At 35.5% G+C, this 12319-nt stretch overlaps 1 protein-coding gene across 1 annotated transcript; it reads right to left on the bottom strand.

Annotated features, from left to right (window-relative positions):
• Positions 1–591: 591 nt before the first annotated feature.
• LOC146907780 (laccase-7-like) lies at positions 592–3971 on the bottom strand. The gene is made up of 5 exons (XM_085722488.1): positions 3823–3971; positions 3094–3245; positions 2175–2542; positions 1102–2076; positions 592–972 (listed from the first exon to the last, which is right to left on the bottom strand). The coding sequence occupies exons 1-5, from the start codon at positions 3913–3915 to the stop codon at positions 842–844; spliced, it is 1719 nt and encodes a 572-aa protein (XP_085578614.1). The 5' UTR covers positions 3916–3971; the 3' UTR covers positions 592–841.
• Positions 3972–12319: the final 8348 nt, after the last annotated feature.

Here is a 12319-nt window from a genome sequence, read left to right as displayed (position 1 = left end):
CATGCTCAGTTTGCGTTAGATTCGGCTGATTCTGTTTCGATTGAGGAAATCCTTCTTGTATTACTTATGTTGTCGCAACCGACTTGGTTCGCGTTTAAATTAAATTGTTTCTGTCAAAATAAAAAATGTATAAAATAAAACAAATGCATTTCTTTTAAGTAGGCATGAATCTAAAATAGTTTCTTACGCCTTAGGATTAGAGATGGAGAATGATTTATGAGGTGTTATGATAAATTATTATTTGAAATCGCTAGTATTCAAAAATAAGGTGAAATAAGATGAGTTTGAGGTTATCCCTTCAATTGGGTTTTAATTAATTTAAAGTTGAGTCTGATTCCCTTAATTGTATGTGAGAGATGTCATAACTCACAAGAATTGCTAATATATCTGCACATCAATTGGTTAAGTTTCCACTTTCCACAACTGATTATGTGTGGCTGAATTGAGCAATGTCTTCCTTGTACTTCTTTCTTTTTTGTAGTTGATTAGTATCAGTTTATTCTGAGAATGAAATGAAGGCCATACAGTAAGGTAGAAGCTAGAATATCTAGCTTCTTAAAATTGCAGTAAAAATAACATTGAGACACTAGATTTGGAGCACAATTGCAGAATTAAACATTACACTTTTCATCAAAAAACTATTTTCAGTGTTCACAGATTACTAATCAATCATAGCATGTATATATGGGTACAATTTTCATCCTACCACGTGACCGAAAATTGTACTTATTGCTTGAAATATAAAATGAAAACGTTTGACTGAATAATCAAAAGAAAAATGTGAAAGAGGAGACTTTGACTTCTAACATATACAGCTGAATTTTCTAGCATATATAGCCAATTAACATTTAGGCAAATCAGCAGGTGGTGGACCAAGTGAAGTTGAAGGTGTTGGTCCATTTTCAACTATGAATGCTGTGACTAGTCCCCATAGATTATGATCATCCACATGACAATGCAAAAACCATACCCCTGCCAAAATAAACAATCAAAAAATTATTAGTAAGCTATTAAACTTTTCTTATCTAAATTTATGTAACTAATAAATCTAAAAAAAAAAAAAAAATGTTAACAGTTGTTACATAAAATACTTATACATACCAGGATTGTCAGTTCGGAATCTAATAGCAGCCCATCCTCCCACCGGCACAGCAACCGTGTTGCGAATTGAAGGATTCACCAAATTATACTTGAGTTTATCGGTAGTAGGATTGAAAATCCCAAAGTCTTGAGCCAAAACATGAAAATTCATACCATGAAGATGCATGGGATGACTTTGCGCATTCAAAATCGCTGTATTTTGAAACACAATCTCAACCGTTGAATTGTATTTGAATTGCTTCACCTTAGTTGATTTCGGTGTAAATGTAACATTAGGATCCAAAAATATTTTCGGGTTTACGAAGTCGAAAAATTTTGGAGGGTTATCTGGAAAATCTGTAGTGTAAATGCCACTCACATTGTAAAAATATGCTTCCATTATGGAATATCCTTTTCCAACAGGAAGCAAAAATGACTCATTGTTCATGCTAGATGCAAATTTTTGTCCAAGTGGACCTGTACACTTAGCATTTACAGGACAAGGTACTAATCCCATGTTAATTGTGATATACATATGTTCATCCACTTCAAGTGGGACAGGGACCCAATTTGGACCCCCTACAAGACCAGTTATGTTGCTAAAAAATTTGTGAGCTATTGGTGTATTGTTATGAAGTGGTAATGCTGGCATCAAAGGTACTATATGTTTTGTTTTTAATTTTTTGTAACCCTCGTAAAAGACGACGGCACGAGTTGTGGAATTGTCGAAGAGTCCTACTGGTTCACCAACAACATAAGGTGATGCAGCCATGTAGTATGAACCTTTTGGTTGGTCGGCTGTGAAAAGTATATCAGCGCTTTGGCCTGCTGCGATGACGATTATATCGGTGGTATAGGGCTCGGTGTATGCGGCATCCATGGCTACCACTGTGAATTTGTGATCGGCAATCTTGAAGAAAAGATTGTTTGCGAGTGCAGCATTGACCATTCGGAACAAATAGGTCTTTCCTTGCTTCACTTTCAGCTTATACATCTCTGAAATACATAAGTCATATTTTATACACATAACACATGAATTAGAGTATACAAGTCTAATTTACAATAAATTAGAGAATGCCGAAATAGAAACATACGATTTTTTGAACAATTGAAGAGATCGCCAGGAAAGCCGTTGATAGTGAAAGCATCAGATGGTATTTTATCACCTGTTTCGAGTTCTTTTTGGATAATCTCCTCAACATTTCCATCATACCAATCACCTAGTATTATTGGTACTTCCTTGTAGGGTTTTGGAAATGGAAATCGACCAGAACGAGGTTGAATGATAATGGCACCATGAACTGTTGCACGTACAACTGATGCATGAGCATGCCACCATAATGTTCCTTCTTGTTGTGTCACATTAAATTTGTATGTAAATTTATTTTCAGGACGAATTGGACATTGTGTTATATATTCAGGACCGTCTGACCATGCACTATATAGCTGGAACACTCCATGCCTTTACATAGTTCAAAAATTCATAAACAATTAGACATTAATTTTTTAAGATATAGCAAAATTCTAGTGAAATTATATATAGCTAAGATTATATATGAGTTCTTTCTCTGGATTTTGATGGTGGTGTTCTGTTTTTGTTTACAACTTAATGAAATAGTTGGTCATGTATCTATTCTAATACTTGGGTTTACTAGTCTTGGTCACATCTTGTGCTTAAATTTTTGTATCGAAGACTAATTAAATTTGCTTTTTGGCTTATAAAAAATAAAGTTGATCTCTTGAGCATAACTCGGTTAGTAAAGACATCGTATTATATATACAGGGTTCGGGTTTAAACTCGGGATTTCCCGTTTATTCATCTCAAGCGATGTATTTTTAGCCACCAAAGAAAGTTAAAAATAATGTCTCATCTCATGGATCAGACATGTAGAGACTTGACATATTTTTCAATTGTGACGAACCAAATTTGGCAAAAAAAAAATGCCTTCAATTGGTGAAAGGTTTGAAAAATGTAACAATATCATATTAAATTATGTTATTCAAATTGCTTACCAATGAATTGTTATATTGTAGGGTGAATTGTTGATTACATGAACAATCACAGAGTCACCATCCCTGACTTCCAGCTTTGGACCTGGGTAAAGTCCATTAACTGTAACAATCACTTGTTCATGGCACAATCGTGTAATAGTCTTGTTTTCAACCTGCAACTCATTCAATTTCAATAGTATGAAATTAAAGTATACTAAAATTCAAAGACAAATTGTACCAAAAAAAACATTAGAAGCCAATTTTACTTGGCTGTCCAAAAGAAAATATAGTGAAATCCACGTGTTAGGTCGGGGAAATTGGAACTCATTCACTTCAACTTTTGATAGTGAGTTCCGGTTTCCCCAACCCACCTTCGCAAAAAGATAAAGAGAAAAAAATATAGTAGTTTAAAATAACCTTTCTATAGACTTTTGATAATCTTTTTAGAATAATCGGAGATTAAACCCTGATCATTTACAACTTGGACAATTCATTTTGTTACATTGAGATTTACTTTACAATATTCAAAAACTAACTTTTTACATGAGATATAATATTATTATAAATCTCACTTTCTTATGGACCGACCTTGCAAAAATTTATGTCATAGTATATACACCGTGAGAAATGATTGCAATTAGTTATATTGGGTAAGCTAAGTGGAGAATTGAGTTGAAGTGAAAGATTGATTGAATTAAATGTCATGTAAGTAAGACTAGTCAACACTAAGAAAACACATTAAAATCTTACCAAGAAAGTGTGTTCAACTGTAGCAGCAGAAGCCATAAATGAAGATAAAATTAGAGCAAAAGCCCATGTTTGCCATAACACCAAAATCTTCATATTGAAGTGACCAACTTATAGGACAAATAAGAATATAGCTTATGATTACACTTAATATAGTTGTGAGAAAGTGAACCTATATTTATGGTGTTAATAGGTAGTGTGGTTCTCGTTGTTTTCATATCGATCACTTTCAGTTTACTTATTGAATAATATTGATATAAAATAATGCAAATTGTTGTGAATTAAATTTTTTTTTTTTATGCCTCTATCAATTGAAGATTTGGTCTACACAACCCCTTACAAATAAAATTATAATTATAAGTCAAAACCTTGTAAGTAAGTATCGTATGAGTATAGTTATCATGGCAGACTTTTTTGACTGTGAATACGTCATCCTATTTTATTTATATAGTTTTGGCCTCATTAGACAGGCCATGTCTTCCCTCATCTTGGACTTTGGTTATTTTAATTTTTTATAAGTTTTTTCTTTTTTTTGAAGAAATTTTATTTGATTTTTTTGAGAGGTTGGACTATGGTGATATTGATGATCATATGTTACATCCAATATGATTCGATAAACAAACACATAGGACACAAGAAAATGAAATTAAAATACGAAAAAGAAAAACAATGTTGATGTAATATTTCAATATGATTCAACTTTAACATATCTTATTGGGTGCACCATCTTATTGTATATGATTAGGTCATGGTCTTTGAATTTTTTGTTAACTATAGAGATGGTGGTAGATGCTCGTGTTTTTGTAATGAGCAGGTAGGTGCTCGTGTATAGATGTTAGACAAGAAATTTCAATATTCAATTTCGACAAACAAACATCTCTGCCAAATAGATAAGGGTGCTAATCATATCATATCATATGATATCAATTGGCAGAAAATTGTTTGGGAGAGGATTTTTTGGTACAAAAACATCAAGTTTGGGAAGAGTTTTACATGTACAAGTTGAGTTTAATTTATATACATAGTTGGTGTATTCGAGTTTTATACATACATTTAATCTTGTGTTCTCACACTATTTAATGAATTTAAAATGTATAATTTGTCATATAACATTATTTATTTTTTTAAACAGGAAATTTTATTTAACAATCAGATCCTTGCTCAAAACGAACAGAAATTAGTGATACAGAGAATACAAACTAAAGGCATCGTATATAGGCGGAGCACCTGAAAATAAACATCATAAAAGACATTCCTACACGCAACACCTAGTCATACCCTACCTTCAACACCCATGATGACAACACCCACCAAAATAAGCATCACCACCTAAAACAGACTCATTCACGAAAATGACCACTAAAAACGATATACATAACCACCTATCCTCACTACTCACCCCAAAAGAACACTGCTCTAAATGACACTCTCAGTCCTCATCACCAAAGCTGAGCCACATTCGAAAAGCTCATATTCGAAAGATCATTCAGCTGTCACCACCTCTCAACCTTTGATACACTGAAAGAACACAAAAAAAAAAAAAAACAAAGAAACTTGAGCTAAAGAGTTGACTCCCGATCTCGAATCAAAATCGATCGGCCCACCAGACTTCTGAATCAAATTAAAAGGCATCCCTCACCCCTAATTGTTTTATCGTGGTTTTTTGGGTGTCAAGCATTGATTAAGCTTGAACCTTTTTAACCTTTGATATCTCCATTTTTTCTTGGGAAGGGCAAAATGAGGAAAAAACCCTTGAGAATCGAGGTTCGGGAGTTGTTTTCGTTATAGGAAGGTGTTAGGCACCCATAACGACTATAGTATCCTATAGGAACCGTCTTTACTTTCTACACCTAACGCTTTACTTTTATATGCTATTTATTGAAAACATTATTTACACCTAAAGGTTTGCTAGGTTAAGAATTGGAGGGAGAATAATGTGTTTGAATTTTTGTTTTATTGGACGTGGAGAAGTTTTGACTTCTTGCCTACATACCCTTTTAAGGGATCAAACTCCATGTAGTTCTCTTCCAAAAAGAGTTTTTGTGAGTTTCAATTGATTTTAATATTTGTTTGAAAAAAGAAAATTTTGAAGAAGGGGAAAAGAGGCCTTAAAGGCTTGAGAGGAAAAAATAGTGAAGTGTTGGTTCAATTATTGGAAAATTTAGTCAAAGTTGGAATTAATGTTCATTTGAGTTTTTGATTAAGAAAATGAAAAGAAAAATGCAATGGAGTTTTGACTCCAAGGTTTGTTTGGAAAATGATTTTCAAGTGATGGAATTGCTAATATTTTTTTGGAAAAGAGTTTTTTCTAATTATCGTGTTTCCTAAGCAAGCATCTAACGGTAAATCATCATACAACGTGTGTGCGTGTCGGTGCTTGTGTCGGTGTACATCATTATAGTCCGTTGTCCTTTACATCTGGTCCTAGTTTACATACTACTCCTTGCAAGAAATTAAAAGCATAAAGAAAATTACAAAATCCCTAAGTCTTTACATGCTAAGTCTTGGCAAAATTTAAAGTGCAAGAAATAAAAGCTAAGAATATAAGATGGAGGATGAGATGCTTATGGAATGTATGAAACAAATAGATGAGATTGTTAGTAGAATAAGGCATAAGAAATGAAATATAAGCAAGTAAAAATTGCATAGCAAAATAACCAAAATTAACCACAAAAGAAGTAACAAGACTTAACAAAAAGGTAAAATATACCTAAGAACTCATCACAACAATAAGGCAAATACATGACCTCTAATCCTCACATCATGCCAATTTTTCAAAGGTTTTATTTCAGTCATAATTATGAGAATTACAAGGAAAAAGTGAGCCAAGGATTATGACACATTCATAGGCATATTTTACACTTTATTCACATACTAAAGTATTCACATAACTTGTAAAACAAGAAATTCACAAATCAATTCACAAGACAGTAAAACAACCACAAATTCAGAGGCATATTCATCACAAAATCACACATCAATCATCCATATCATGTGTCAAGGCATCATGATCAAATCATAGCAAAAACTTCAGAAAATTTAACAAAAAGAGTAAAAATATTAACAAGAAACATCACATATATTTTTTATCAATTTTCATCATGTAAAAATGTCACAAATGCATCAAGAAACACATCGAAAACACATAGTAATTTTTTTAGAAATTTTTACAAGATTTTTAGGTAAAACAGTGGTATAATTAGCAACCTACAATGCCAAAATAGCAAAAAATATAGCAAAAAACGAAAATTCAGCAAAAAGGAGCCCAGGTCCAAGGTTAATGCTGGATCCGGATTATCCAGATGCCTCAGAGGCGTTGGATTGATCTAGATCCATCAAAACCCTAGATCTGATGGTTGACAGCGCGTGGTACACAATAAGCAGGTCCGGGCACACATAAAGTTAAAATCAAGACCGCACAGCACATCATACAATAGATCTAACGGCTAAAAAACATACAGAGACTAAACCGAGGTGAACCGGACTGGTTCAGGTGAACCGGTCCGGTTCATGCACTATAAAAACAAATAACCGATCTAAACTCTCATTTCCACCTCTTTTTTCTCTCACTAAGCTTATCTAGAGAGAGAAGCTCTGCAACTTCTCTCTTCTTCTCCGGTCGTCTTCCTCAGGAGTCCGGCGAGTTCAAACGGCTCCTGTGGGGTGGTTCGCCGATGGTGTCACCGTACCGGCGTGGTTTTTTCAAAGCTTTTTACATCTCTGAACTCGCCTTCTTCTCTCCTCTTTATGATTTTGAAATTATTTTTTTGAAAAGAGGCTTAGATCGGAGTAGATCTACGGTTTTTGATTCGGTCAAAACGGAAACAAAATACAGAGAAAAGGAACGGTGAGATTACCTCAAGCTTGAATCAGAGATGATGATGAAGCTACGGAAAACTTTGTGACTTCTCTTCGTTTTTGATTCGAAATTCGAAAATAAATCGGTTTCGTTTTCTTCTTCTCTTTCGTATTCTGCTTTCTGTGAGTTTGTTGAACCGGTACCGTTTCACTTCGATCCTTCTTCTTCTCTGTCGCAAGCTTGCTTCGTGATCGTGTTGGATTCGTCACTATTTGTGGCGAATATGCACTTGAATTGCGAAGTGGAAGATTCGATGATGAAGATTCTATGAAGAATCTCTGAGAACCGCTATGAATTTGTTGAATCGGTTTGTGTTGTTGTTGTTGATTTTTCTGGAAAATTGTTCGGTTATGGATGAAGATGAATCTTCATCTTGTTCTTGAGAAATTCGGTTCTGGATTCTGTTAGAGGAGAGAGAAACTGTGAAATCTGTTTCTGATGAATTTTTGGGAAGTGTGAAAATCTCACTTTGACTTGAGTTGGCACTGCTTTATAGGTGCCAAGTGTGCCCTCTGCCCAATAGGATACTGCCACGTGTTCTTGGACTAAGCTTGGACTGAAATGACTTAAGGACTGATCTGCAATTTCTGAAAATAAAAGGACCAAACTGCAAAACTAAAAAAACTAAAAATGCAATTATTAGAAATTTTAGGACTAAAATGAAAATTAAAAATAAAATTGAATTAAAATTGGTAAATGGAAAATAACGTAAAGTGAAACAGAATAAAAAACACAAAAAGGACAAAAATGAACCAATTACAAAATGAGGTACTTTAAAGTAACCTCTCTGCCAAAAATTTGAGTGAAATGACCAAAATGCCCCTGGGGACTAAATTGACCCAAAATGAACTCAAATGCAATTTTTGAAATGAATTTTAACATGGAATTAAAGCAAGAAGTTATACAAACAAATTGAAAAGACTCAGAGACAATTTTCAAGGACTAGAATGAATTTGAATGCAGGAAATGACTAAAATACCCTTTTCCATGAATTTTTGCAAATAACATTGAAATAAAGTGCAGTTAATCAAAGATATTTCCAAATGACTTGGAATGCAAGAAAAACCTTTTGGATGGCTTGAAATGCAAGAAAACCACAGACAAAATCACAATTAAACATTTTCAAGTAACAGCAGTAAATTTCAGATAAAATATCAGAGTAAAACAACAGTCAATTATAATCTCTCAAGAGTCAAAGACCCATCTCAGAGAAGAGGAAAATCATTTTGAGCAAGTATTTTTAGGTCCAAAATTAGGGTATGACAGCTGCCCCTATTTAAGTTTCTTTATCCGGAGGGTCAACAGACGAAGTCTTTGATTTGACGGGACGAAGATACTTAAATATTAACATTTGCACTGTTTTGGACATAAAAATACGCTCTCACATTTTCAAAAACATGAATGCCATGCAACATTTTGATTATGAATGCAAGATAAACAAAACTGGAGTCCACAAGATATGTCATATCACTGGGGATCTAGGTAGACATTAACAGGGTAGACAAACCAGGGGACAAAAGGTAGGTACAAGCTGTTCTTTGGAGCGAACTAGCCACTCGACCAAGTAATACAAACAAAAGGTGGGTACAAGCTGTTCTTCGGATCGAACTTGCTACTCGACCGGAAACGAAAGACAGGTACAAGCTGTTCTTTGGATCGAACTCGTCACTTGACCGGAAACACGGATACATAGGCAGATACAAGTTGTTCTTTGAATCGAACTTGCTACTTGATCAATAACACAACATGCAGGCAGGTGCAAACTGTTCTTTGGATCGAACTTGTCGTTTGACCGATAACAAAACATAAGTCGGGTACAAACTATTCTTTGGATCGAATTGATAGTGAGTAGACATAGACAGAGATACCGAATTGAATTGAAAATTGACGTTGAAAGAGAGATTGAAAGTTGAGGTTAACAGAGACACCAACACAGACATAGACATAGACATAGACATGGAATTGAATTGAGAGTTTAAACAGAGACATAGACATAGACATAGACAAAGACATAGGCACAGGCATAGGCATAGACATAGAATTGAGAATTGAGATTGAATTGTATGGGAAATGGAGATTGGATTGAGTTGGAAATTGAGATTGAATTGAATTGGAAAATGCAACATGTATGTATGGTATAACAATATTATCAAATGTATGAGCACATAGAATGCATGATTATGCATGTATGAATGCTTGAAATGCATGATTGGTTTGCAGTTTGGCAGGGTAGTTTCACAGAGACAGACAAAACATTGGAAGATTGGGCACGTGGTGGCTCGTGCTATCACACATACACATGGAAATCCTCTTCGGAAAGACCGTCGTTGAGAGACGTATCGAAACCATGGCTGAGGGCAATATATCACATCACATATACAAAACTTGCAGAGGAGGGAACCTTGGAAGATTCTTTGATACAGGTCGTCGTTGCTAGGCGTGTCAGTGCTGGGTAAACATTGGATGTTCGCATCTGTGGTCAATGTTTTTCATATCACTTTTCATTCTTCATTTTTCAATCCCATTTTTGCCTGAACCGCCCTTTCGGGTTTTCGATCCACCGGGAATAAATTCTTTTCATTGCCCCATTTTTGCCTGAATTGCCTTCATAGGTTGTCAATCAGCGGGGTGCTCATTTTTGCCTAAGCCGCCCTTTCTAGTTTTCGACTTAGCGAGCTTTTCATTTTCATCTTTTCATTTTTCATTTTTCATTTTTCATTCTGTTTTTGATTCTTGCCATTGACCACAGATCATCCTGGGGAACAACCTGCTCGTAACCTGTATTGAAATAGACATTGACACACACTTATTCATGCATGTTTCACTGGAATGTACCCTATTGCTCAGGTTTGCTTTCAAAATAGACAGAAAAAGGTTTTTCAATTTTCAAAGATGTTTGTTTCAGACATTGACATTATCAAATAGAAAGAAAATATTTTGTATATAGCATTGAAAATAGAAAGAAAATAGAATTTCAAACAAAAGCACAGGCTTAAATTGATGTAGAAGAGTGAAAGTCAGCCAAAGGCATAACTCCACGGATTTACAAAGCTTGGAAAATGGTAATTTTATTGGTTGGTGGTACATTGAACACGATGACCACTACATTTCATAGAAATTTTGAATTCACAAGTATAGAAGCTTCTGATGAAGACGATCATCGACAGCTGCAGATGCCCCAAGGGGTGATGGTGATTTGCCAGATATAGTTACTTGTCTTTCATTATCAATCTCATTTTTGCATGAACTGCCCTTTCGGGTTTCGGCTCATCGAGACGCTCATTTTTGCCTGAGTTGCGTATAATCTCAGCGAGCTTTTTCATATTCATTTTTTTTGTCCCTAACTTTTGTCTGGATCGCCCTTTCGGGTTTTCGACCCATCAGGAAGCGCATTTTTGCCTAGGCCGCCCTTTCGGGTTTTCGACCTACCACGCTGTTCTTTTCATATTTTTAGACAAAGTATTTCTTGACTATATCGGCATTTACAGGATTCGGAAGTTCAACACCATCCATGTGTGTGAGGATCAAGGCACCACCAGAGAAAGCCTTCTTGACAACATAAGGACCTTCATAGTTAGGTGTTCACTTGCCCCTTGGGTCGGGTTGCTGACTTATCTTTCTTTTCAATACAAGTTCACCTTCCTTGAACTCACGAGGTCGGACTTTCTTGTCAAAAGCACTCTTCATTCGCACTTGATACAACTGTCCATGAGCCATAGCACCCATGCGTTTTTCTTCAATCAAATTCAACTGATCATACCGACTTTGACACCATTCAGCCTCAGTCAACTTTGCTTCCATGATCACTCGAAGAGATGGAATCTCCACTTCCAGAGGGATAACTGCTTCCATACCATACACTAGAGAGAAAGGGGTTGCCCCGGTTGAGCTGCGCACCGTGGTACGGTAACCATGCAAGGCAAAAGGTAGCATCTCATGCCAGTCTTTGTAAGTAGTGACCATCTTCTGAACAATCTTCTTGATGTTCTTGTTAGCGGCCTCAACTGCACCATTCATCTGAGGTCTGTAAGGAGAAGAGTTGTGATGTTCAATCTTGAATTCTTCACATAAAACTTGCATCATATTATTGTTCAGGTTGGAACCATTGTCAGTGATGATCTTGTTGGGAACACCATATCGGCAGATGATGTTGTTCTTGATAAACTTAACAACCACTTGCTTGGTCACATTAGCATAGGAAGCAGCTTCAACCCACTTGGTGAAATAGTTAATTGCCACTAAAATGCAACGATGTCCATTAGAAGCTTTTGGCTCGATTCTTCCGATTATGTCAATGCCCCACATAGAGAAAGGCCATGGGGAAGAGATAACATTAAGAGCATGTGGAGGCACATGAATCTTGTCGGCATAGATTTGACAATTGTGGCATTTCTTGGCATATTTGTAGCAGTTGTGCTCCATAGTCATCCAGTAATAGCCGGCTCTTAACAGTTTTCTTGCCATAGTGTGACTGGTAGCATGGGTTCCGAAAGTACCGTCATGTACGTCATGCATCAATTTCTCAGCTTCTCGTTTATCAACGCATCTTAACAAGACCATGTCATAGTTCCTCTTGTATAGGATTTCTCCGTCCAGAAGGAATTTGCTAGCCAGTCTTCTCAACATTTTCTTGTCTTTGTT

Source organism: Medicago sativa, chromosome 7, assembly GCF_051527215.1.
Source record: "Medicago sativa cultivar Bolivia chromosome 7, Bolivia_mono, whole genome shotgun sequence".
Lineage (NCBI taxonomy): Eukaryota > Viridiplantae > Streptophyta > Magnoliopsida > Fabales > Fabaceae > Medicago > Medicago sativa.
The sequence above is the reverse complement of the archived record's forward strand: the minus strand, read 5'-3'. Positions and strand labels throughout refer to the sequence as shown.